This window comes from Eubalaena glacialis, chromosome 1 (assembly GCF_028564815.1).
Source record: "Eubalaena glacialis isolate mEubGla1 chromosome 1, mEubGla1.1.hap2.+ XY, whole genome shotgun sequence".
NCBI lineage: Eukaryota > Metazoa > Chordata > Mammalia > Artiodactyla > Balaenidae > Eubalaena > Eubalaena glacialis.
In genome coordinates, this window is record NC_083716.1 from 90,459,826 (window position 1) to 90,481,690 (window position 21,865).

Here is a 21,865-nt window from a genome sequence, read left to right on the forward strand (position 1 = left end):
AGAATCCATTTTGAGTCTACCATCTCGTTGCCATCTCCCTCTTTGCCCACTTAGGGTTCAGATTCCATGAGGCTAATGTGAGTGTGGAATGTCTGCATGGGTCTGTGAGTCAGTTCTTGACTCATTCATTCAGACTTACAGAAGGACGGAAAGAAGGTCAGCCCAGCCAGAAAAAGCCCGGGGAAGGCAGAAGACAGAACTCCCTGGAACATGAAGACACGTGGTCCTCTCATAGGCCCACGTGGACCTACGGTGTCACAGAGGTAGACACGTGGAATAAAGCTGTGCGCAGAGGGTCCCTCACAAGGCTGTAAATGTACAGGGTGCACCCAGGAGAGCACGGCATTCCTGGTTATGAGGCCAGCGGACACAATAAATAGCACATCACCTCTTGTCAATATTTCCAATGTCTAAAGCTTTTCAGTCCTCAGAAAAGGATATTATAGGACAGCAGACTTACCCTTTCCAGCTCGAATAGTATCTAAATTCCAAAATTTCAGGAGAGAGGAGCGTGGACTTGTTTATGAACTTGGGGAAATGCTAGAGACTGACGCACACCTGGATTTTGAAACCACTCTCCTGAGATTTCCAGCTGCAATCCTCGTGTTGAGTTAAAACGTTCGAAGGGATGGGAAGGAAACGGAGAAGGAAAGCAGGCCTGGCACGGCTGGGTGTGCTGGGACAGCGGCGGCCCTGGAGCTAGTGCCCTGGCTGCGTGGAAGGCAGCAGCTGGAGCTGCAGGCGGGGAGCCCCAGGGGCACGGTGCTGGCCGAGGCCCTCGGACAGCGGGGCCCCGCTGGGAGCCCTGGTGACGTGGAGTGAGTTGTCCTTCACTTCTGGGAAAAGAACGGAGGGGATTTTATTTCTTTATGGGATGGTCTGATCTGCTTATACCCACGTGGACTCCAGGGAGCCCTAAAGGGGCCTCCTTAGTCCCAGAGGAGGCTGTAGTTGAAAGTCGGGCAAATTAAAATGGAGCTGGAGGTGGGAAACCTCCCAAGGCCATGTGCCTGGGCCGGGGTGTGAAACTGGGGTGTTTGCCCACTTGGACTTGAGGTCGGGCGGGGTGGTGAGCAAAGACACCAGCACAGGTCCCCTCAGGAAGGGTGCTGCAGAGACACAGCCCTCCTTGGAGGCAGGAGCCCAGCCGTGAAGGATGCACGTACGTCTGCATCACCCGACCATAGAACGTCTCTCTGAGTGGGAAAAGGATCCCTAAGCATCCAGGGCCCAGGACCCTCTGGCTGGGCACGGAGGTCCTCTGAGCTTTGGAGGCTTTAGGAAGTGTGTTGCCCGGGTCCTGCCCCGGGCTTCCCCAGACCACAACTCTAGGGACAGGGCCTGGCTTCTCAGTCTCTCACAAGATGTCCAGGTTCTTTTTCAGTGCAAAAAATCAATATCTGGGGAGCGGGGTGGGAGACAAAAAAGATCCCGGCTCAGGGCTCAGTCTCAGCACATGGACCCGTGTGACCATTTTTACTTCAGTTACGCCCATTTAAGTGGTGCCGAAAACCCACAGCCCTTTGAATGGCGCTGTTCTCCTAATCACATCGTTCTGCGGGCGGCGGGAATGGGGGCGGGCTGCGCGGAGGAAGCGCTCTGTAATCCCGACCTCGCTCGCACGAGTGTCCTTCCCGCCCCCGCGTCACCTCCGTGGGCGCAGTGGACGTCCACCCGGGCGGGCGGGGCAGATCTTGGAAAGCAGGTTGTTGGACAGCAGGCTGAAGAGGACTGATGACCTCTTTTTGCTTCTCATGCCCGGTCAGTGGGATGTTTGAATCTTGCCGTGACCTCGGCGAGTGGCCCTGGGGCGCGGTGCCATGTGTATTTGGGAGGCAAAGGCGTTTGAAGGCGTGTGAGAGAGGGCGTCCCGGGAGCAGCTGGGTGTACAGGGTTCTGTCCGCGGGGCGAGGCGTGGAAGAGCCTGGGGTCGGGGCAGCGGCTGCGCCTTCTGGCCTCTAGTCCCACCCTCTGCCTTGATGGAGGCGGCAGAGCAGGCGGAAGGGACCCCGGCTCCCTGACCTCGGTGACCACCTCCTCCCACCCCCGCTCAGACCCTGGTGGGAGGGGTTGAACCCCGGGGGAGGGAGGGAGGGGGAAGGTGGGTCCTGAGCTCCCCCTCTGCTCTCAAGGCCCCATCGGGTGCAGCAGCCCCGCTCCACTTACGGCCGCCTTTGTGCCTCACCACCCGCGGGCCCAGCCGTGGCCCGCGCCGTGGCCCTGCCGTGGCCTGTGCCGTGGCCCGGTGTCCTGCGCTCCCCTGAAGCTGCAGTGGCAGTGTTGGTGTTGGTTTCCCTCGATCTCCTCCCCTGCCGTCTGTTTAACAAGCAGGCAGGGGGGAGGGGGGCACATTTTGAACGGGGGTCTGCGGGGGGCGGCTCAGAGGGGACGTCCCGTCTGTTCCCCACAGGCGTGATCATCAAGAGGAGGAGTGGGGAGATCCCCTGCCCGCTGGCCGTGGAGGCCTTCGCCGCCCACCTCAGCTACATCTGCAAGTACGATGACAAGTACAGCAAGTAAGTGAGCCGGCGCCCCGGCACGGGAGGCCTCGCCGCCGAGAACAGAGGGGCCGCTGGGCAGTCAGTGTCCCCAGGTTCAGAGTTGACAACGGGAGAGCCCGAGGGATAAAATCCCGAGCCCGCGGCCCGGCCCGCCCAGCCCCCCACCTCCTGCACCGCTGCCCTCTCTGTCCCCTCCCCTCCATCTCAGCCGCTGGCCTGCACCCCACACTCTCTGGGCCCCGGGCGCCGTCGGGCTGGGCCGCGTGTTTTCTGGCACTGGCTACGGAGCTCTTTCGCGTGCGGGCGTGGGCTCAGGTGTGGGGTCGTCGTCAAGTGCACACACGGTGTGCGTGTACGCGCCCCCCTGCTGTCTCGGGGCGAGCTCCTGTGTCCACAACAGGAGGGAAGAAATGATTGCCGTTGAACCTCGGTCTGCCTATGAAATTACTGGGCCTGAGCCTCACAACCTGAAACAGGGTTGGACTAACCCCAAAGGCGGTGGGCATTTTCTCAGCCCTCCTTGAGGGGCACGGACGTCCACCCAGGCTGCTTGTGGGCGGGGAGGGCAGCACGTGGTCCTGGGTCTCCTGGAAAAGCCCGGGTGTGAGAGGGAGCCCCGCTGCCCAGGGAGTCACTGGACGGTCTCCGCGGAGCCTGCAGCGTGCCTGGCGCCTCGCGGGCCTGCGCGGTGGCTCCAGGGGAATCGGCACGATTGAGTGAATGGACATCCGCGGCTGGGCGTCTCGGTGGTGCCGAGGCTACTGGCCCCCGGGGTGCAGAGACACACGTGCAGACGGAGGACGCGGCGCAGGGATGGGTCCTGAGTTGGCGGTCTGGGGGGAGCGCCGTCCTCCGTCTCGGGGCAGAGGAGGCCTCCTTCTGAGGGGAGGCGGGGGTGGTGAAGAGACATGCACAGAGCTGCGGGCAGACGAGGCGCGAGATGGCTCGGGATGTGCCGCACTTGAGCAGGGCCCTCGGTGACCCAGGGAGCCCCTCGGCGACCCGGGGAGCCCCTCGGCCCGGTTCCCTCCGGGCTCCGGGCTGCACCACAGAGGCCTGGCTCCTGGTCTCGGTGTCCCCTGTGGTGACCCGCCTCCTCCCACCTGATCTTTGATAGGGGTTGTTTGCACGTTCAAGTACGGTTCACGGGACCGAGCCTCAGAGAGAGGCTGCCCCACCCTCCCGCCCCTCCCCACAGCCAGGTTCCCACCGCTGCGTCCCCTGCAGCATCTCGCTGACCCCGATGAGGCCTTTTGGGGATGTCTCTCCTGCACCGGGTCCCCGGGCACCGTCCGAGTCAGCCTTTCTTGCCGTTCTGTCCTCTTAGGTATTTCATTTCTCATAAACCAAACAAGACCTGGCAACAGGTGTTCTGGTTTGCCATCAGCATTGCCATCAATAACGCCTACATCCTGTACAAGATGTCGGAGGCCTACCACGTGAAGAGGTACAGCCGGGCCCAGTTCGGGGAGAGACTCGTGCGAGAGCTGCTGGGCCTGGAGGACACCTCTCCGAGCCTCTGATGCCGCGGGCGCGGCCCAGGTTAGGTAAGGACCAGGTCCAGGGAGGGGCGGGGGAGCCTGACGTCCGACCCGCCGGCCAGAGACCCGGAGACGCCCTGCGTGGGGCTGCAGCCCGGGAGGGGTGCTCGGGGCCTCTGGAGGGACCAGGACGGACCTGGTCAGAGGATGGCACCACCCCGCTTTCCACGCAAAGAAGAGCACGGCCTCCCTCCGGAGAGCGGAGCATCCTGCAGATGTGGCCCCGAGCCAGACCCTCCGTGCAGCCCGCGTGGGGCATGGAGGGCACCCTCACGACGCCCCGGAGGCCGCGGGAGAGCCCGCTCAGCACAGGTGACCTGGGAGGGCTGCAGCCACCAGGGGCGCCAGGGATGGGATGAGATGAGCCGGAGCGCGTCCTGCTTGGTGAAGATGGAGAGACGTCATGACGTGGTTCGCGCCTCGCCGTGCCTGCGGGTGGCGGGAGGCGAGCCGGGTGGGCTCTGCGCAGCTGGGACTGTTCAGGTGTGTGCGGGAGCCCAGAGGGTTTCCCAGCGTTTGCCCTGTGCAGGCAGCTTAGAACGGGGCTCGTAGAAGAATGAAACACAACCCGGCGACGGCGCGGGGAGCGGGGCCCTCTGACACGTCCACGCGGCCTTCCTGCCCATCCCTGCGTGGCTGGTGGACGGGGAGACAGGGAGGACGGCGACAGACTGGCAGTGAAGTGTGAGGCCGGTTTTTATTTTTAAATATATCTTCAGGTTATTTTCTTACTGTTGCTTCAGATCTTCTGTAAAAGGAAATGTCCCTCTTCTTTTCTGCCCTCCCCCTCTCACCCCACCCTGTCGTGGCTCTTTGCATGATCACAGGCCTGGACCTGGGCCAGAGAGGGCACCTCGCGTCCATCAGACCACGGGGGCCTGCGGGCCTTGAGCTCGGTCATCATTAGCAGAACCACTTGTTTTGGAAAATACATAGCATGGCTGAGACAACAGAATGTCTCTACAGATGACCACTCGCGAACTCTCTCCCTCGCGTGGTCACCGGGCAGTGTCTGCCGGCCTCACAGCACCCCTCCGAACGGTGTGGTGGGCATTGGCAAACCCACCTGTACCAGCTTGGCTGGGCGTGATTCCCGCGGGCCGGGGGCCTGCTCACCGCCAGCCCGAAAGGCCTACGTGACGAGCAGCTGGCAGCAAGGGCTTTGCTTACTGCCCAGAACACTTGGGCCTTTTCTGAACCAAGGTCCACCGGTCTCCTTGGGAGACCTCGGCCAGGGTGGTCGGCTGGTCTGGCTGTCCCCGCAGATAAGAAACAAGTAATTTCTAGAGTTACGTGATCCCCCTTCGACCCAGTTTATGTCGCCCCCTTATTTTTACAGATGCAAACCTACTCTACTCAGGCTTTGGGACGCTCTTCCCTGTTGTCACTCAGTTAAGTAAAAGTGTTGCTGGAGGCATGCTCCCAACTCACATCATTTCTGTCCCCGGGTTCATGACGGTCACCTCGCCTGTGGTTTTAATCCGATGCCACGGATCGTAGGCCAAATTTTAAATCGCATCTCAACACACCTTTGCCGTGTCCTTTAATTGGATTGGAAGCACTTTTACCACATGGAGAAATCTATTTTTAATTTGTGATGCTTTTCTACAAGGTCCACTATTTCTGAGTTTAATGCGTTTCCAACACTTAGGGAGACTCTAATGAAAGCTGATGAATTTTCTTTTCTGTCCAAATAAGTAAAAGAAAAAAATAAAAGTCTATTTAGATGTTGACTCTTTGTTAATACGTGAGTTTGTTTAAAAGGTCAGGGACAAAAATCTGGGCTCTTTTTTTTAAGTCTTGATTTCTTGTATAATCCCATGTACACGATCTTGACTGTTCTAGCACCATGAACCAGTGAGCAGTTTAGAAGAGGAATTCAGCTAAAAGTGTTGACTGGAGACACGTATATGGATGCCTAGTGCCCCCCGTGAGCGTTTAGTTGTATTGCAAGTGCCTCTGCCATCAGACACGCGCCTGTCTCGCAGCCTGGCGGTCCGTCCTCTCCCAGGCTGTGCGTCATTCTGATTCAACACAAGAGGCGCTGCCGTGACCAGTAGTGGGTGACTTCACATCACCAAGTGATTACAGAGTAATGACACCATCTTAGTGCTTGAACTCAAGACGGTGGCCACCTGGTTTCTGAGAGATGATTGAGGGGACAGCAGTTCAGCTGGGTTCTAGCGGAGGCTGCGGCGACCGCACCAGCTCTCACGTTGAGAGCAGTTTCTCTTCCCTTTCCGGGAGGAGGACAGAGTGACAGGCAGCGCTGATTAGGAAAACCTGCAGGGACCCGGACCTCACCCTCGGATGGGATGTGGAGTGACTCACTAACATTCACCAGGCTCCATACCTCCCTGGGTCTAAGGGCCAGCGGGTCCCCACTGGATGGGGTCATTGAGAAGCTGGCCATTACTGGTGACCAGGAAGGGGCCCAGTGCGAGGTTCTCAGGGGAGGGGCGGCCAGCACAGCCCTGGCAGAGGCTGGGAGGCAGGTGGCATCCCTGCATCCCGTGGCTGCTGGGACCCCTGTCCGCGCAGCTCCTGCCCCTGTGGCATACCATTCCCAGTGGGAGGTCTTTGCTACGGGGTCTAGGAAGGAAGGACAGACAATGAGCTCCCAACCCGGTTCAAAACAAAGCACCACTGGAGCTTCTAAGCTTCTCCAGAGAACATCTGTTAGACCGAACGCAGGTTAACCTGTTTGGTTCCACCGTTTGTGATGTAGTCACATGACCTCAGCTGTCTCTGGAAGTAGGTAAGGTAATTCTTAGGAGAATATAACTTGAATGAATTGCTGACTGTATTTGGTGCCTTCTTTCTCAGGGTCTATATTTCAGACGCATTGTCTTTTCCCCCCCGCACTCTGCTTCCCCAAAAGTCTCAGATTTGAACAATATCTCACTTTGGTCACGGGAACATTACATGAGTATTTCAAAACTCAGGTGAGTGACATAGGAAAACCTTGGTGTCTGGATCATTCTGGGCAAAGGTATCCAGTTTATTGACTAAATTAGACGAGGCCTGGCCACCAAAATCGAAGTAACTCTGCAGCTGTGGCCGATGTGAGAAGGTCGCAGAGCCCGGCCAGGGCGGGGAGGTCCTGGGTCACAGTGTGTGGCCGGGCACCGCTGTCACCCTCCAGAACCCCGCCCCGGCATCCGCAGCGAGGGGGGCTGAGGCAGGCTCGCCATCACCACTGAGTGATGCCCCCTCCAGCCTGCGGTTAAGGGAAAAAGCATCCCCCCCATAGCAGGTCCTGGAGGTCCAGGAGAGCAACTCAGCGACAGGCTGATGGGAGAGAGAAAGGGCGTGCCGTCCACCACGAGGCGACCATGGGCGACCACGGGCAGACAGCCAGGGCCACATCCGTGCAGCACAGAGAGCTCCCTGTGCCCCAGCTCTTCTCCTTCCAGGCTCCCTGCTCCCTCCTCCCGTCACCATCCCCAGCTTGCAGGGGGGTGTTGGACAGCTTTCCCAGGTGAGCCAGCGGACCTGACACCGAGGCCACGTTCTAGCCTCTGCACACACTGGCTGCCCAGATCCACCATGAGGGTCGGCAGCTTTAGCCCTGATTTACGTCATGCCTTTATAGGGCGTCCTCTCCTGTCTGGGGCTTTACAGAAAGGAGAGATGAAACCTCTCTTCTGATCTCAAATACTGCAGACAGTCAAGGTGCACACCATTCCTGCATCGTTCTCCCTCACTTGTGTTCCCTTCTTGCCCTGGACCAGGTGGGTGTTTTTGGCTGAAGGCCTGATGCAGCCCAACTTGACCTGGTGGTGAGCTGTGGTCTGAGGGGCGTTCGGCCAGAGAAAGGCCCTAGGCTGCAGCCGGCCCTGGGCTGGGCCAGCCAGCCTCTCCTCACCAGGCAGCACGAGGGGAGGGGAGGGGAGGGGAGGGCCAGCCTGGAACCTCTCCCCAGGTGCCCAGGTGCCTGCCGTCCTGTGGGTCGTGGGCTGGGGTAGGGGGTGCATCTCCAGAATGATCTCGATCCCTCCTCCTCAGGTGCCGCCCACTGGCCAGCTTGTGTCTGGTGTTGTCCCCATGGTGGGTAAAGGCTCGTCAACAGTCTTGGGTATAGAAAGCCAAGGGTACCAAAGGAAAGGGAACCCCCAAAAGATCACAGCACGGTTCCCAGGAAGTGACCCCAGCCCTGCCCCAGGGACTCCACAGCCCCCTCTGGAAAAGAGCGATGTCGAATAACCCCTGCATTTCTGTAGCCTCCACTGTCACACCCAAACACTTTCTTTTTTTTTTTGATAGGTCTTTATTGGAGTATAATTGCTTTACAATGTTGTGTTAGTTTCTGCTGTATAACAAAGTCAATCAGCTATATGTATACATATATCTCCATATCTCCTCCCTCTTGCGTCTCCCGCCCACCCTCCCTATCCCACCCCTCCAGGTGGTCACAAAGCACCGAGCTGATCTCCCTGTGCTATGCGGCTGCTTCCCACTAGCTATCTATTTTACATTTGGTAGTGTATATATGTCCATGCCACTCTCTCACTTCGTCCCAGCTTACCTTTCCCCCTCCCCGTGTCCTCAAGTCCATTCTCTACATCTGCGTCTTTATTCCTGTCCTGCCCCTGGGTTCTTCAGAACCTTTTTTTCTAGATTCCATATATATGTGTTAGCATACGGTATTTGTTTTTCTCTTTCTGACTTAACTTCACTCTGTATGACAGACTCTAGGTCGCACTGTTTACAATAGCCAGGACATGACACCAACCTAAATGTCCATCGACAGATGAATGGATAAAGAAGATGTAACACCTTCTACCGTGATTAGGAAGAGTGCTGAGACCTCCCACTTTGCACTCCATTGTTTAAGCTTTTACTCCATGTGGCTTCCCTGTGTGCCTCATCTTTGATAGTATTTCTAAACCTCCTTTCTGAGTGTGTCATTCTCTTCCATTAAGAGATGAAAGAGGGTACCGGTACCACGCTGGCACTTGGAGCCGTTGCTCCAACATGTGAGCAGCAAGTGAGGCGGTGTCACGTGGGCTGGGCCTGTGTCCCCGTGCCCAGTCCACGCCCCTTTTCTCCACCGTCCAGACCCTCCCAGCCATGACCTCTGTTGGAGACGCCCTGGCAGCTTCCCGTGCGGGTGCAGGCTCTGCCCTCGGGGGTGAGGTACATTCCTGTGCCAGTGCACAGCCATGACTGGGTCTCCTTAAAGGAGAGGTGCCTGTATGATGCTTGGCTGGGCCTTCTCTTCTTCATCAGCTACTGTGCAAAGAGATGAAGGGCTTTTTTTCCTAAGCTACTTGGAAGCATGACCTTTTGTGTCCATATTTGGAGATGAAGGCTGAAGAGGAGGAGAGGGCCCCTGGCGTCTGCGGAGAACTGCAAGGGGGCAGGAGGTGATGGGGGTGGGTGCTCGGCTCCCGTTCAGGTGTGAGAGCCCAGGTGTCCTTCGGGCAGGGGCATCCTGTGGCCCAGGATGAAAGGGGATAGCCCAGCACATCTGAGACGCTGCTTCTCCCTGCCGGGAGACCACCTGGGTAGAGCACCGCCCTTTTGGATCTCTCTCTTTAATCTTTCATTCATTCTCTTACGCATTCCTCGGACAGGTCTCTATCAAAGCCGAACTATAATCAAAAGTGAGTATGGAGTGTCCATTCCCAGCCCAGACCTGGTTGTTGGCTTGGCCTGGTGGTTTCATTTAATCCTCAGGACTGCCTGTGAGCCGGGACCATCAGTACAGTAAGTCCCTTACGTACGAACGAGTTCCATGCTGAGAGCGCGTTCGTAAGTCCAATTTATTCATAAGTCCAACACAGTTAGCCTAGGTACCCAACTAACACAGTCGGCTATATAGTGCTCTACTGTCATAGGCTTATAATACTTTTCACACAAATAATACATACCTAAAAAATCAAACATTTTTAATCTTACAGTGCAGTCCCTGGAAAAGTGCAGTAGTCCAGTACAACAGCTGGCATCCAAGGGCTGGCATCGAGTGAACAGGCAAGAAGAGGTACTGACCGGAGAGGGGAGAGGAGGTGGGAGACGGTAGAGCTGAAGGATGGTCACCAATAGGAGACGGAGGGCAAGCTGTAACTTCACTCATGCCTGACGTTGATGCAACGCACGTTCGCATCTTTGAAAGTTTGCAACTTGAAGGTTCGTATGTAGGGGACTTACTGTATCCCTATTTCTCGAGGGGGGAAGGTGATGCCTCACGGCCGTAGGGGCTCCGGGGGACAGAGGCGCTGGGTGGACCTCAGTCACTCCCACCAACGCCTGGACGGCTCAGCTTTCCCGGCAGGCGCGGTACCAAGAGCCAAACTGCACGGTCTCTGCCTCGAGGGCGCTGGGGTGCAAGTACGTCGGGGCTCAACGGAGGCTGAGATCTGCCCAGAGGAAAGGTTTCCATGAGGGGCGAGCCCCCCGCCTGGTGGAGGTGGCAGTCAGCGTTGCTGCTGGGTGCACGGCACAGCCCCCCTCCGAAATGTGGGTTGTTTCACCTCCGCAGGCACCAGACGCGCCTGCTTACACAGCCCCAGAAAGGTGGGATCTGAGCATCTCGGAAGGCTGGGACGAGGCTGCCTCTGACCAGGACTTGCCGGTTTATACATAAGTGTCTTTGGAAAGCGTGGCATCCTGTGGAGCAACAAGGCGAAAAGTGGTCTTAGCTATTCAAGAGGTCATCACCAAGCACAAAGAAAGTTTCTCATCTCATCAGTACTCATATGCAGTTACGAAACTTTTCTTCCTTTCATTCCCCCAGCAACTTGTACCCGGTTCTGTTTCCTCCCAGGAAGCGTGGTGCTCACCTCTTTCCCCACCTTCCTCCACTAAGAAAGGGCCGCAGCTTAGGCAGAAAAGTGGTGGAAAAAATGATTAATTGGGCAAATGAGATTTTTAGCTTTTTTAATTAGCTCTTTCCCTAGACTTAGCTGTTTAAAAAGAAAAAAATGCATCTCGCTTCACAGTTGGGAGCGCCCTTCCTGTGAGCAGAACACAGAAGGAAGGGGAGGAAGGGTTTCTGTGATTTCAGTAGATTAAAAAGGTGGACTCAGAACAGTTGTATACATTTTTAGGTGTAAATTTAAGATCTGGAGTTGTGGGATTGTGGGATTCTTGATTGAGGCATTTTGGGGTAACTTTCATCCATTTCAACATAATGGCAGAGTATGATGTGACTCAAAAGTGTTGACACCTTATCACCACTCATCACTAGAAGTACAGTATCCAAAGTGGGACGGATGCTCTGCCAGCTCCTGTACCAGTCAAGCCACGTGTCCAGCCCTGGCCCCTCCCTACAGCAGGAGACCTCGACCAGTCACGGGTCCAGGAGGCAAGGACAGTGGGTCCACATCAAAACCGAATGCTACGAGGGGCAGTTGGGAAAACGGGGTGATGAGTGTGGTGCAGCACTGACTCGGGCCAGGGGTGCACGGCAGGGGTCCCTGGTCCTCCTAGTCTCTCTTGGGATACAGTGGACATCACCAGCAGGCAGGCTTCAGCTCAGTGGGGAAGCGCTTTCCAGCACTTAGAGCTGCCCCACGTGGGCACAGGACGTCTCCGAAAGCAGGGGACACCCTGCCTGTTGCTAAACATCCCGCACAAGAGGCAGCGTTCTTGGTGGGCAGGAGGCGGGACCGGGTGGGACACCCCTGCTGGCAGCTCTGATCTTGACTAAGGAGGGGCAGAAAGTGGCCGGGAAACAAGGCCCTGGCCCTGGCCCCTGCCAGAGGCTGTAGCTGGGATGAAGGTGCCGCCCGTCTCCAGGGGATGGCCTCACCCTCCCAAGCCGCTCAGCCCCCTTCATCTTCCTCATGGAGGTTCCCACTTGGAGTTCAGGGGTAGCAACCATTAGTGACAGGCACATCTATGTCAAAGAATCTGGAAAAATTGCTATTTCATTTGAGAATTTTTTTGCCACCATTACGTTGTTTTTCCTGTGATTTTCAGTTAAGAATCTTTAGGAGAAAATTTTTAATCTTGCCGGGAACTGCACATACATAGCCCTCAGGTGACGTCACACAACTACGTCCCCAACCCCTTTGTGACAATAAAGCAGACCCTTTGGTCGAGATTTTGATTTTACACCAAGGCTCACTTGTCATACATTTTTTACAAATTTTGTATTCCCTGAGCTAAATTCTGAGTTCTAAAATATGAAGTATGCCCCCCCCAAAATTATGATTTAATTCTGATATCTCATGTGTTTTTTATTTCTTCAATAAAGTTTGTTTACACTCAGCAACTTTGAAATACAGTCAAATATATTGCTTCTCTCTTGTGCTTTCTTCTGCGGGGAGGGCTGGTGCGGGGGGAGGGGGAGAGTAGGATAAAGGAAGTCACGGACTACATCATGGGACCTGTTGCCAGAAGTAAATAATAGCAGAGGTTAGGCAAAGCCTGGGGAACACCCCAAGGATTCTCTTGAAGGTGAAGAGGGATGGCAGGCAGGTAAGGGGACCCTGGGTGCTGCAGGCATGTTCTACCACCTGAGCCTTCTCAACTGCCTCGGGTCCTGGGGGAGTCAGGGGTCCTCCCTCCCCTCCCATCTTCTCCATGTGGGGAGCACAGGGGCCCCCGCCATCAGAGGCCAGATTGTGCACCCTTCGGGTCCCGCCACTGCTGCCATTTCCTCTGCCGTGTCCTCTTCCCACTCCTCCGAAGGGTCTGGAATGGGGCACGCAGCTGGGATGAGCATTCACCGTCAGAAGGCAGGTCCTGTGAGCAAAGTGAGAGATGGGAGGAAAAGCGCCCACAAGTGGAGCTGGTATGCGTGGGACGTCAACAAAACTAACTTTGGCTTGGGGGGTAAGCTCCCAGGAGGCCACAGAGCAGGGGCTGTTTTCATTAACAGAAACTCTGTATCTAATGAGGTGCTGGATGCCACTTTCCAGGGTTCTTTTTACACTTCATTACAGGCGAATCAAAAGATTTTGAGAAGCGTGTACTCTTCAACCGAAAAGAAGAATTAAAACTTTTTACAGCACATCCTGGCAACATTTTAAGTTCTTCCGTAAGCGAAAAATAATTTTTGAACACCCTTTTAAAGTTTTAAAGACATCAAATCTTTGCTTGCCAGACCTTTCAGTAAGTGCTGGATTTACCTTTGCTGCATTGCTTTGCTGACCTCGGCTGTGATCGTTCCCTCTAATCAGTGACTCCCTCCCCATCCGCTTTATATCCTCCTTCCAGTTGCCCTCTACACCTCTCCCTCTTGACTCCTCCCTCTGCAAGCAACGCCCCCCCTTTCTTCCCCTCCCTTTCTCCCACCCTCCCCCTTCCTGACATCCCACACTCCAGGGCTTTGGTGAGCCCTGGAGTCACTCCCTGGCTGCCCTCTGTGGATTCAGGAGGACAGTACAGTCCCTTCCTCCTGTATCTGGCATCCAGGTCCTCAAGCCTCACCGCCCCACAGGGACCCTTACCTTTCAATGGTAGTGGGGGTGGGAGATGTGATCCTTTGTATCAAAGACATTGTGAGGGCAGAGACACCCCAGAAAGAGATGAGACTTCAACAAGGAGGAGACAAAAGACCCTTTCTCGTTGGGAATGGATGTCAGGACTTAATGAGTAATTCTAGGGGCCCAGCCTTCCATGCCATATTTACAGAACTTTCATCACGTCTCCTGGCAGTGTGGGTCTCTTTGGGGCTCAAAGGAATACTCAGAAAGTCAGACAGCCACTCTCTGGCTTGAGAGAGAGGCGAGCAGAGGGAAAGTGGACTAAAAGTCATTCATTAAATAAACTTTTATTGAGCTCTTCTGAACCACTAGACCCTGGGGATGTAAGCAAGGGCAGTCTTTTCCATCAGGAACTCTCAAGCCATGGGAGAGACACACAGATATCTCGTGTGACCAGAGTAATAATAGTATGTAAAAAAATAAGGAACAGTGACCATATTTTCTCACCCACAAATGGGGCAGAATATTTCTGAAGGAACAGTTAGCAGAGGGTCAGAGAGAGGTCAGGTGTGGGTACTACTTCACAAAACGAATGGGCTTGTTTCTTGGAACAAACCTATGTGACATGGGCCCATCTTGGGCCAAAGGCTCTGGGATTTGCCACTGGGAGAGTCTTGGGTCAACAGGTCAAAGTCCAACAGTTCTGCCTCAGTTTACCACCCTGACACTACAGGGCAGGAGAAGGTGAGGTGTATCCACATTAAAGTTTGTGCTCCAAGGAGAGACGGTCCATCTGGAGGAAGGAACCTGCTCCTAAGCAAGCCAGGCAGCTGGACACAGGGTATCTGCCAGGCAGATCCTGGCTGGGGGCAGTGGCTGACCCACCTTCCCTGTCGCCCTCCCCCCATGCCAGGAACTGGAAAAAGGTGGGGTGAGATCTGCCCTCTCTCATGGCTGCCCCAGCCCATAGCAGCAGCCTGACCTTGGCCAGCCTGCATCAAGCCAGGTGGTAGCAGTGGCTTTTTATCCACAGTCACCATCCTCCAAGGCAGAAAGTCTAGAGACCACAGGTAAGCAAAGCCCCAAATTGAGACGGCCAGCCAGATAAGTGTATTCATGAAGATAACAGGATGGAATATTTTAAAACCTGGAAGGATTGTTGTCCTGCTGTAGACTGTACAAGCGCTGGGAAGGTGTAGGCAGCTTTGTTTGTTTTCAAGAGTGTTAGAATGAAAAACGATGTTTTCACACCTGGTCTTTGGTCCAGCCCCTGCCTTCCCAGAATCCGCCCGCCTTCCGTGAGCCTCTCCACGTCCGCCCAGCAGAGGGCGTGCGCCTCTCGCGGTTGCAGACACAGCGCGTTCCTTCCACAGCGGTGCTGAGTTAGGGTCTCGCAGGGTTCTAGGCACCGTGGATGCCAAGGTAAGAAAGACACACGAGGTCTCTATTGCTCCAGAGCGAGGAGAGAGAACCATAAGCAAGTCATAGACCTCCAACCGTGCTGTCACGGGGCAGGAGTGGGAAGGGAACTCGGTGCTGAATTCCACGTTCATTCCTCCTGCAGATGTGCGCTGGATGCTTCCTAGGTCCAGGCCCTTGTGGGTACAAGACAAACACCCTTGCCCTCCTGAAGGGCAGAGAGGACACAGCAAACAAAAAGTGCCTGTATAGTATTTGTGAAGAGATCCAGTTCTGCAGAAGACGGGAAGGTTCAGGTTTGGGGAGCGCTGAGGCAGCAGGTGGTCAGGTTAGGCTGAGAGGGTCTGTTCGGGGAAAGTTCCAAGGGGAGAGTCGGTCCAGCAGCTCCAGGGACCCACGACAGCCCCGTCTTCAGCTGTGCTGGGGCACGAGGGCTGCTGGGCCCATCCCAGGCCGAGGTTGGGCGCTGTGGGTCTACAGCAGCAGCGCCCGGTGCCCGTGGGGAAGAGCAGGCCCTCAGGCCGGACAGGCTGCGGTGGGGGAGATGACCAGCCCAGCAGGACACGGAAGGCTCACTCAGGGAAACCGGAGGGTGTTGGAGCAGAAACTAGCGTCATGGTTTGCATGTAGTAGGCATTCAATGAATGTTAATAAAATATAAATACACTCTTGCATTTGGGTTAGAAAAAGCAACTGCACAGGATGGAGGAAACCGACTTTAACAGCTTCATGGCTTGCTTGACTGCTGATCCAATATCAAGAGGAAGTGGTTCCTGGATGTGGGGAGGGGAGGGAGGGAGGGAGGGAGAGAGGAGGAGGGTGGGGAGGGGAGAGAGGGAGGGAGGAAGAGAGGAGGAGGGTGGGGAGGGGAGGGAGAGAGGGAGGGAGAGAGGAGGAGGGTGGGGAGGGGAGGGAGGGAGGGAAGGAGAGAGGAGGAGGGTGGGGAGGGGAGAGAGGGAGGGAGGAAGAGAGGAGGAGAGTGGGGAAGGGAGGGAGGGAGGGAGAGAGGAGGAGGGTGGGGAGGGGAGAGAGGGAGGGAGGAAGAGAGGAGGAGGGTGGGGAGGGGAGAGAGGGAGGGAGACAGGAGGAGGGTGGGGAGGGGAGGGAGGGGGGGAGGGAGAGAGGAGGAGGGTGGCGAGGGGAGGGAGACGGAGGGAGGGCTGCGGGCCGGGCCCCCTCGAACAAGCTGCCATGGTCTCGCTGGTGGTCTCATCTTGCAGAACCGTCCCCTCCTCTGGGGTCCCCCCTGGGCGAGCCAGGTGAGCCTTGACTTCTGACTGGGTGTCTCCCTGCTTCCATTTTGGCCACAGCCCCAAAAGGCCAAGGAGAACATAGAGTCTGACCCCGCAGAGTTGGTGGGTTCAGCATGGGGCCCCAACCCCTTTGGAAGTTTCCAGAATGCTGCACAGAGCTCTCTGCGTGTCGCCTGTGTATCCCTGCAGGCTCAGAGGGGCAGCCTGGAGCATCTCAGGAAGCTTCCCCCCACCATCGTGACAGTGGCCGAGCAGGAACAGGGCACAGGATGCTGCAGGGCCTGGCTGTCCGGGGCGGAGAGAACTGGACCACAGGGAGGAGGAGTGGGGAGGGAAGGTGTTTTCTGTGAACCCCAGGTCCTGCCCGCCCGTACAGCCCGGCCCTGCCACGGGGGTCCCGGGGATCCCGTGCTGGATGGTCCCCTGCAGGGGGGATGCTCTCTGAGGCTTCGAAGCTTCCGGGCCGAGCACAGGCTCCGCCCTGAACCCGCCCACTGCCTCTCTGGGCCTCGGTTTCTGGGGATAAAATACCTGCCTGGCTTCCTTCCCAAGGTCACCCTGATGATGTGAGGGGTGTAGATACCCAGGCACTGCTGCACCCATTAATGACCCCGAGCTCGGCCGGTTGAGTGACAAACCCGGTGACACTGGAGGTCAGCTGTGACCCAGGCCTCCTGCTCTCAGGCCCTCCGGGGGCCTGGTGTGCAGCAACGCACAACCCCCATTCCCCCACCTCCCCCCCCACCACCCCCGGTAACGGAAGGCCAAGTAAAGGATGGAACACGCAGGGCATGTGCCAGGAAGAGGCTGATCTTTCCAGCGTGAAAATTTAGACCCCCTGAAAGATGAGATCCCGGTGGCGGCTCATGGGGATCCTGTGTTCCCTTTTTCTTCCAAGCCACGCACCAGCAGAACCCAGTGGAGACACAGTCCGGCTCAAACTGGGGTTAGGGGAGCCAAGGGACCCCACGGGTCCAAGGGGTTTGGGGAGCGGGATGACGGCAACGGGCAGGGCGCCGTAGGGGGCGCTCCCTGTCCACATCTTAGGAGCTGGGAGGCCAGAACAGATTTCGGAAGCCTCCTAGGTCCCTCCACCCCCAGCCCTGTAGGGGTTCCTTTCTTCTAAATCTGTGTGTTTCACCAGCCGCCCCTGCTTGCAGAATGCCCACCCTTCCTTTTGGTAACAGGGGACATTTGCTACTAAAAGGTTCACTAATGTGTGCACATCTCAGGGCACAAGAGAAGGTGCTCAAAATACGGGGATGGATAGAGGACACCCAGGGGCCCACAGCTGACTGTGGATGTCCAGGTGCTTTCAGAAGAGGGTCTGCCTCCAAGTCAAATCAAAAGGCTTTAATTAGGTGTTAGGACTGCGCTCTCTTGACCACCTACCACCAGAGTCCAAAGTAGAAAACAGAGGAGGCTCCAGGCTGGCTTCTGCAGCCGCTGCACCATTTTGCATCCTCACAGAAGATGTCCAAGGGTTCCAATTTCTCCACATCCTTGACAACACTTGCTGTCTTTGTCTTTTTGATAATAGCCAGTCTAACAGGTGTGAGGTCTCATTGTGGTTTTGATTTGCATTTTGCTGATGATTGCAATGTTAGCTTCTCCCCCCCTCCCCGCCCCGCCCCCCCCTCGCCGGTGTACCTGTTGGCTATTTGTATGTCTTCTTTGGAGAAATTAAAAATAGAACTGCCACATGATCCAGCAATTCCATTTCCGGGTACTTAGCCAACAGAATTGAAATCAGGGTCTTGAAAAGACATTAGCACTCCCATGATGATTGCAGCACCATCCACAACAGCCAAGATGTGGAAACAACCTGACGTCCACCGACAGATGAATGGATAAAGAAAATGTGGAACATACACTGTTGATGAAAAGTTAATCAATGGTCGATCTAAGAAAGAAGTGGAAAGTTTTATTCAAGCCAACATGAGGATTATAACCCAGGAGACAGTCATTCAGAAAGCTCTGAGGACAAAGCACAGTCGTATACATTTTTGAGACAAAGTATCCCACATCACGGTAACATATGGACAGAGTACATAGTCCAGCAAGGTGAGTAGCGGGTCACTGTGACCCCTTACAGGATTGAGAAAGGAATGTTATCTCCTGAACACTTACTTTGCTGGCTCCAGGAGGAAATTGCCTGTTTTTTTTGGCGAGCAGGCTTTCCTGTGTCGTCTAAGGGACGTGGCTAACATGTAATGCAGATGCACCACTCACGCTAACGAGGGGTAGGGCCCAAACGGACAGAGAGAGAGTTTTATGTTTAAAACTTTCGCTTGTCCTGCCTTCAAAATAATTTTTATTTCATCAACATAAGATGGAATGTTAGTCTTTGAAAAGAAGGATATTCTGCAAGAGTGACAATGTGGACCGGATGAACCTTGAGGACCTTAGGCTTAGTGACAGAAGCCAGACACAGCAAGACAAATATGGCAGGACTCTACTTACATAAGGTCCCTAAAATAGCCAAATTCACAGAATCAGGGAGGGGAATGGTGGCTGCTGGGGCTGGCAGGGGGGATCGAGTCGCAGTCAGTGGGCATAAAGCCTCAGGGGGGCGGGGGGGGGTGGGCGCTAGGATCTGCCGTACAACATCCTGTGTCACGTTGGCCGCGGTCAACAGCACCGTGTTGGACGCGTACAAACCCATCAGCTAGAGGCTCGCGCTCCCGCTGTGCTCCCACCGCAATAAGATAAAATGTAAAAACAGAACACACAGCAGCCAGACGCCCAGCGGGGAGAAGCTAGGCTCCCCACCGTCTCCGCTGTGTGCTGGGCTCCGCCAGCTGAATCAGCAGGGCTTCCCTGCCCTCCAGGGGGGCTGCGGCCTCAGGGATGTTGCAGGAAGGACTGGGTGCCTTTCTTTCGGGATGTCTTTTGGGACAAGGGTAAACAAACAGCGGGAGTGAACAGCGCAGATACAGGGACCTCGCGGGTCTCTGATTGCCTGAGGACTGGCTCACTCAGCAGGAGTGCGTTAGAATAAACAAGTTCTCCCTCTACTCCTGCAGACAGCGCCTGAGGGACAGTCACAGCTGACACCACGCTCTATGCAAGGAGCCCGGCAGTGGGCAGGGTGGGCCTCACCCCTATGATCTCATAGACCCTGCACTGCCCCCTGCCCACCTCACTGCCCACCGTCTCTCATTTAAGATAAAATGTCCCGGGCTTCCCTGGTGGCACAGTGGTTAGGTATCTGCCTGCCAATGCAGGGGACACGGGTTCGAGCCCTGGTCCGGGAAGATCCCACATGCCGCGGAGCAACTAAGCCCGTGTGCCACAACTACTGAGCCTGCGCTCTAGAGCTCGCGAGCCACAACTACTGAGCCCGCGTGCCACAACTACTGAAGCCCACGCACCTGGAGCCCGTGCTCCACAACAAGAGAAGCCACCGCCATGAGAAGCCCACGCACCGCAATGAAGCGTAGCCCCCGCTCGCTGCAACTAGAGAAGCCCGTGGGCAGCAACAAAGACCCAACGCAGCCAAAAAAGTAAAATAAAATAAAGAAAGAAAAATTTTTAAAAAGAACAGCATATTAAAAAAGTAAAAAAAAAAATGTCTTCCATTAACTGTTTAATGTGAATTAGTTCATTGCTATCATTCATTCAATACACTCAACCAGTCATTCAAGGAAGAACCTTGCACAAATACAGGGTTTTAACTATTTCCTAAATGCCAGCGACAGCCCTCGGTGAGACCCAGATCCTCCACAGCAGCGGTCCTGCCGGGAGGGGACCTCCTGATGCGGAAACGATGAGCGTTCGCACACTCAGGTGAGAGATCTGTGCAAAGCGCCTTGAAACCTGAAAGCCTGCCCTAGGGACAGCAGGTGACTGAGAGGAAGCTGGGGCTTCAGGGGAGCCCGCTGCACCCCGGGAGAGATGTTCACTGGGCAGCCATTGTGGCGTGAGGGAGCGCTGAGAAAAGGGACCTGGCGGTGACGGCAGGGGCAGGGAAGGGTTTGTTTTGCTCACCTGTAGGGCAGCCGTAGGGGCTCCAAGGGTAAAGGAAAATAGTGTTTTGTGTATGCATATGTGTGTTTTTGTTTTCTGGAAAGAAGGTTGTAGAGTTGATCAGATCTGCAAAGGAATCTGTAAGCACCTCTGCCTTGTGTGAGGGCAAGACTTTGGGAGCTTTTGAGTAGCGGTGTGTCCGTACAGAAACACACCGCGCTCTAGAAGGCCCGGCAGACAGCTGCACGGGCAGAGCAGGACGGCTGCAGGACCACGAGTATCCCGGCAGACAGGCCCTTCCTCCTGGACCTCGGGACCGCTGGGCCCTGTGTGAGGGGAGGGCAACACCGGCCTGGGTTGTTCTGAACTTGCTGCTGCTACAGCATCAGTGGAACCAGCGCTTTTGTTTTTGTTTCTTGTTGATCGATTTTATTTGTTTGTTGTTAATCGATTCTTGCTCAGAGGCCCGAAAACCAATTTTTTTAAATGTAACTTTAAAAAATTTTTATACAATTTTAAAAGATTACTTCCCACATGTAGGAACCAGCTCCTTTGTAAGGAGGGGCACTCGTTCTCTCCTCGTATCCTTGTCTGTGTGCCTTCGGTGTAGCTTACTGTACCGGGCCTGGGCTACAGGGCAAGCAGGCGTGGGCTGGGCCTGTCTGGAGCTCTCGGGTCCTGGAGGAGAGACACGGGGAGCACACACACAAGCAGGGCCATCGTGGGAAGGGGAAGGGACTGGAGAGCCACCAGGAAGGGCTCCCCTGCGGCGGGGGCGGGGGGGGGAAGGAGGCAGGTACTAAGACCTTGGCAAAGAGCGTTCTCAGGGGAGGGAAGGCTAAGCAGGGTGACGGCAGGGAGCACGGCCAGTGGTGGGTGGTCGGGATGCGGCCAGGAGGGGCCCTGAGCAGGAGGGAGGGTTGCAGACTAACAGTATTTCGAAGCCATCGGAGGGCTTTCTTTTTGTTTTTCAAAGTGTGTGATCTGATGTCTTTTTAAAAATCAGTTTTTTATTCTGAAATGGTTCAAGACTCTCAGGAAGTTGCAGGACTAGGGCTGAGATTTCCCACGTACCCTTCACTCATGGCCCAGTGAGAAGAGCAAACACGGTCCACCGTCTAAACCACGAAGCTGGTGTTGGTACAGTGCTGCTAACTCAGGCACAGCCCTGATTTGGATTCTCTCTCCATGTAGAAATTGTGTGTACAGCTCTGTGACGCCACATCACGTGTGCAGCCCCCAGATGCCACCACCACTAGCAGGATAGTTCCATCTCCACAAAGAAATTGCTCATTTTTTTCTTTCTTCTTTTTTCTTAAGATAGAAAACATGTATGGTGAGTTGTGTCAGTTGCAGTAATCTTAAGCGTATAAGCTGTCAAATAAAAAAATAAATGGCTACAAAAATTCACTTTTAGTGTATAGCTGTATTAAGATGTAATTTAGATACCCCAAATTCCCCCATTTGAAGTATACAGTTCAGTGGTTTTTAGTATATTTATAGGGTTGTGCAGTCATCACCGTAATCTAATTTTAGAATGCTGTCATAATCCCCAAAAGAAACCCCCTACCCATTAGCAAGCACTCCCCTCTCCCACCCCCGTCTCACCCTCTAACCCTGGGCAACCACTAATCTACTTTCTGTCTCTATAGATTTGCTTGTCCTGGACATTTCATATGAATGGGATCAGACAATACGTGGTCTCTTGTGACTGGCTTCTTTCACACAGCATAATGTTAGCAAGGTTCATCCATGTATCAGCACTTCATTCCTTTTTTATCTCATGTATGTATATACCACATTTT

At 55.2% G+C, this 21,865-nt stretch overlaps 1 protein-coding gene across 1 annotated transcript in view; it reads left to right on the plus strand.

Annotated features, from left to right (window-relative positions):
* The window catches only part of PGBD5 (piggyBac transposable element derived 5), an 86,065-nt gene extending 82,041 nt beyond the window's left edge, over positions 1–4,024 (plus strand). Inside the window, exons 6-7 of the mRNA XM_061198762.1 lie at positions 2,411–2,516; positions 3,829–4,024. Coding sequence (XP_061054745.1) covers positions 2,411–2,516; positions 3,829–4,024 — 302 coding nt within the window. The remainder of the gene's footprint in view (positions 1–2,410; positions 2,517–3,828) is intronic.
* Positions 4,025–21,865: the final 17,841 nt, after the last annotated feature.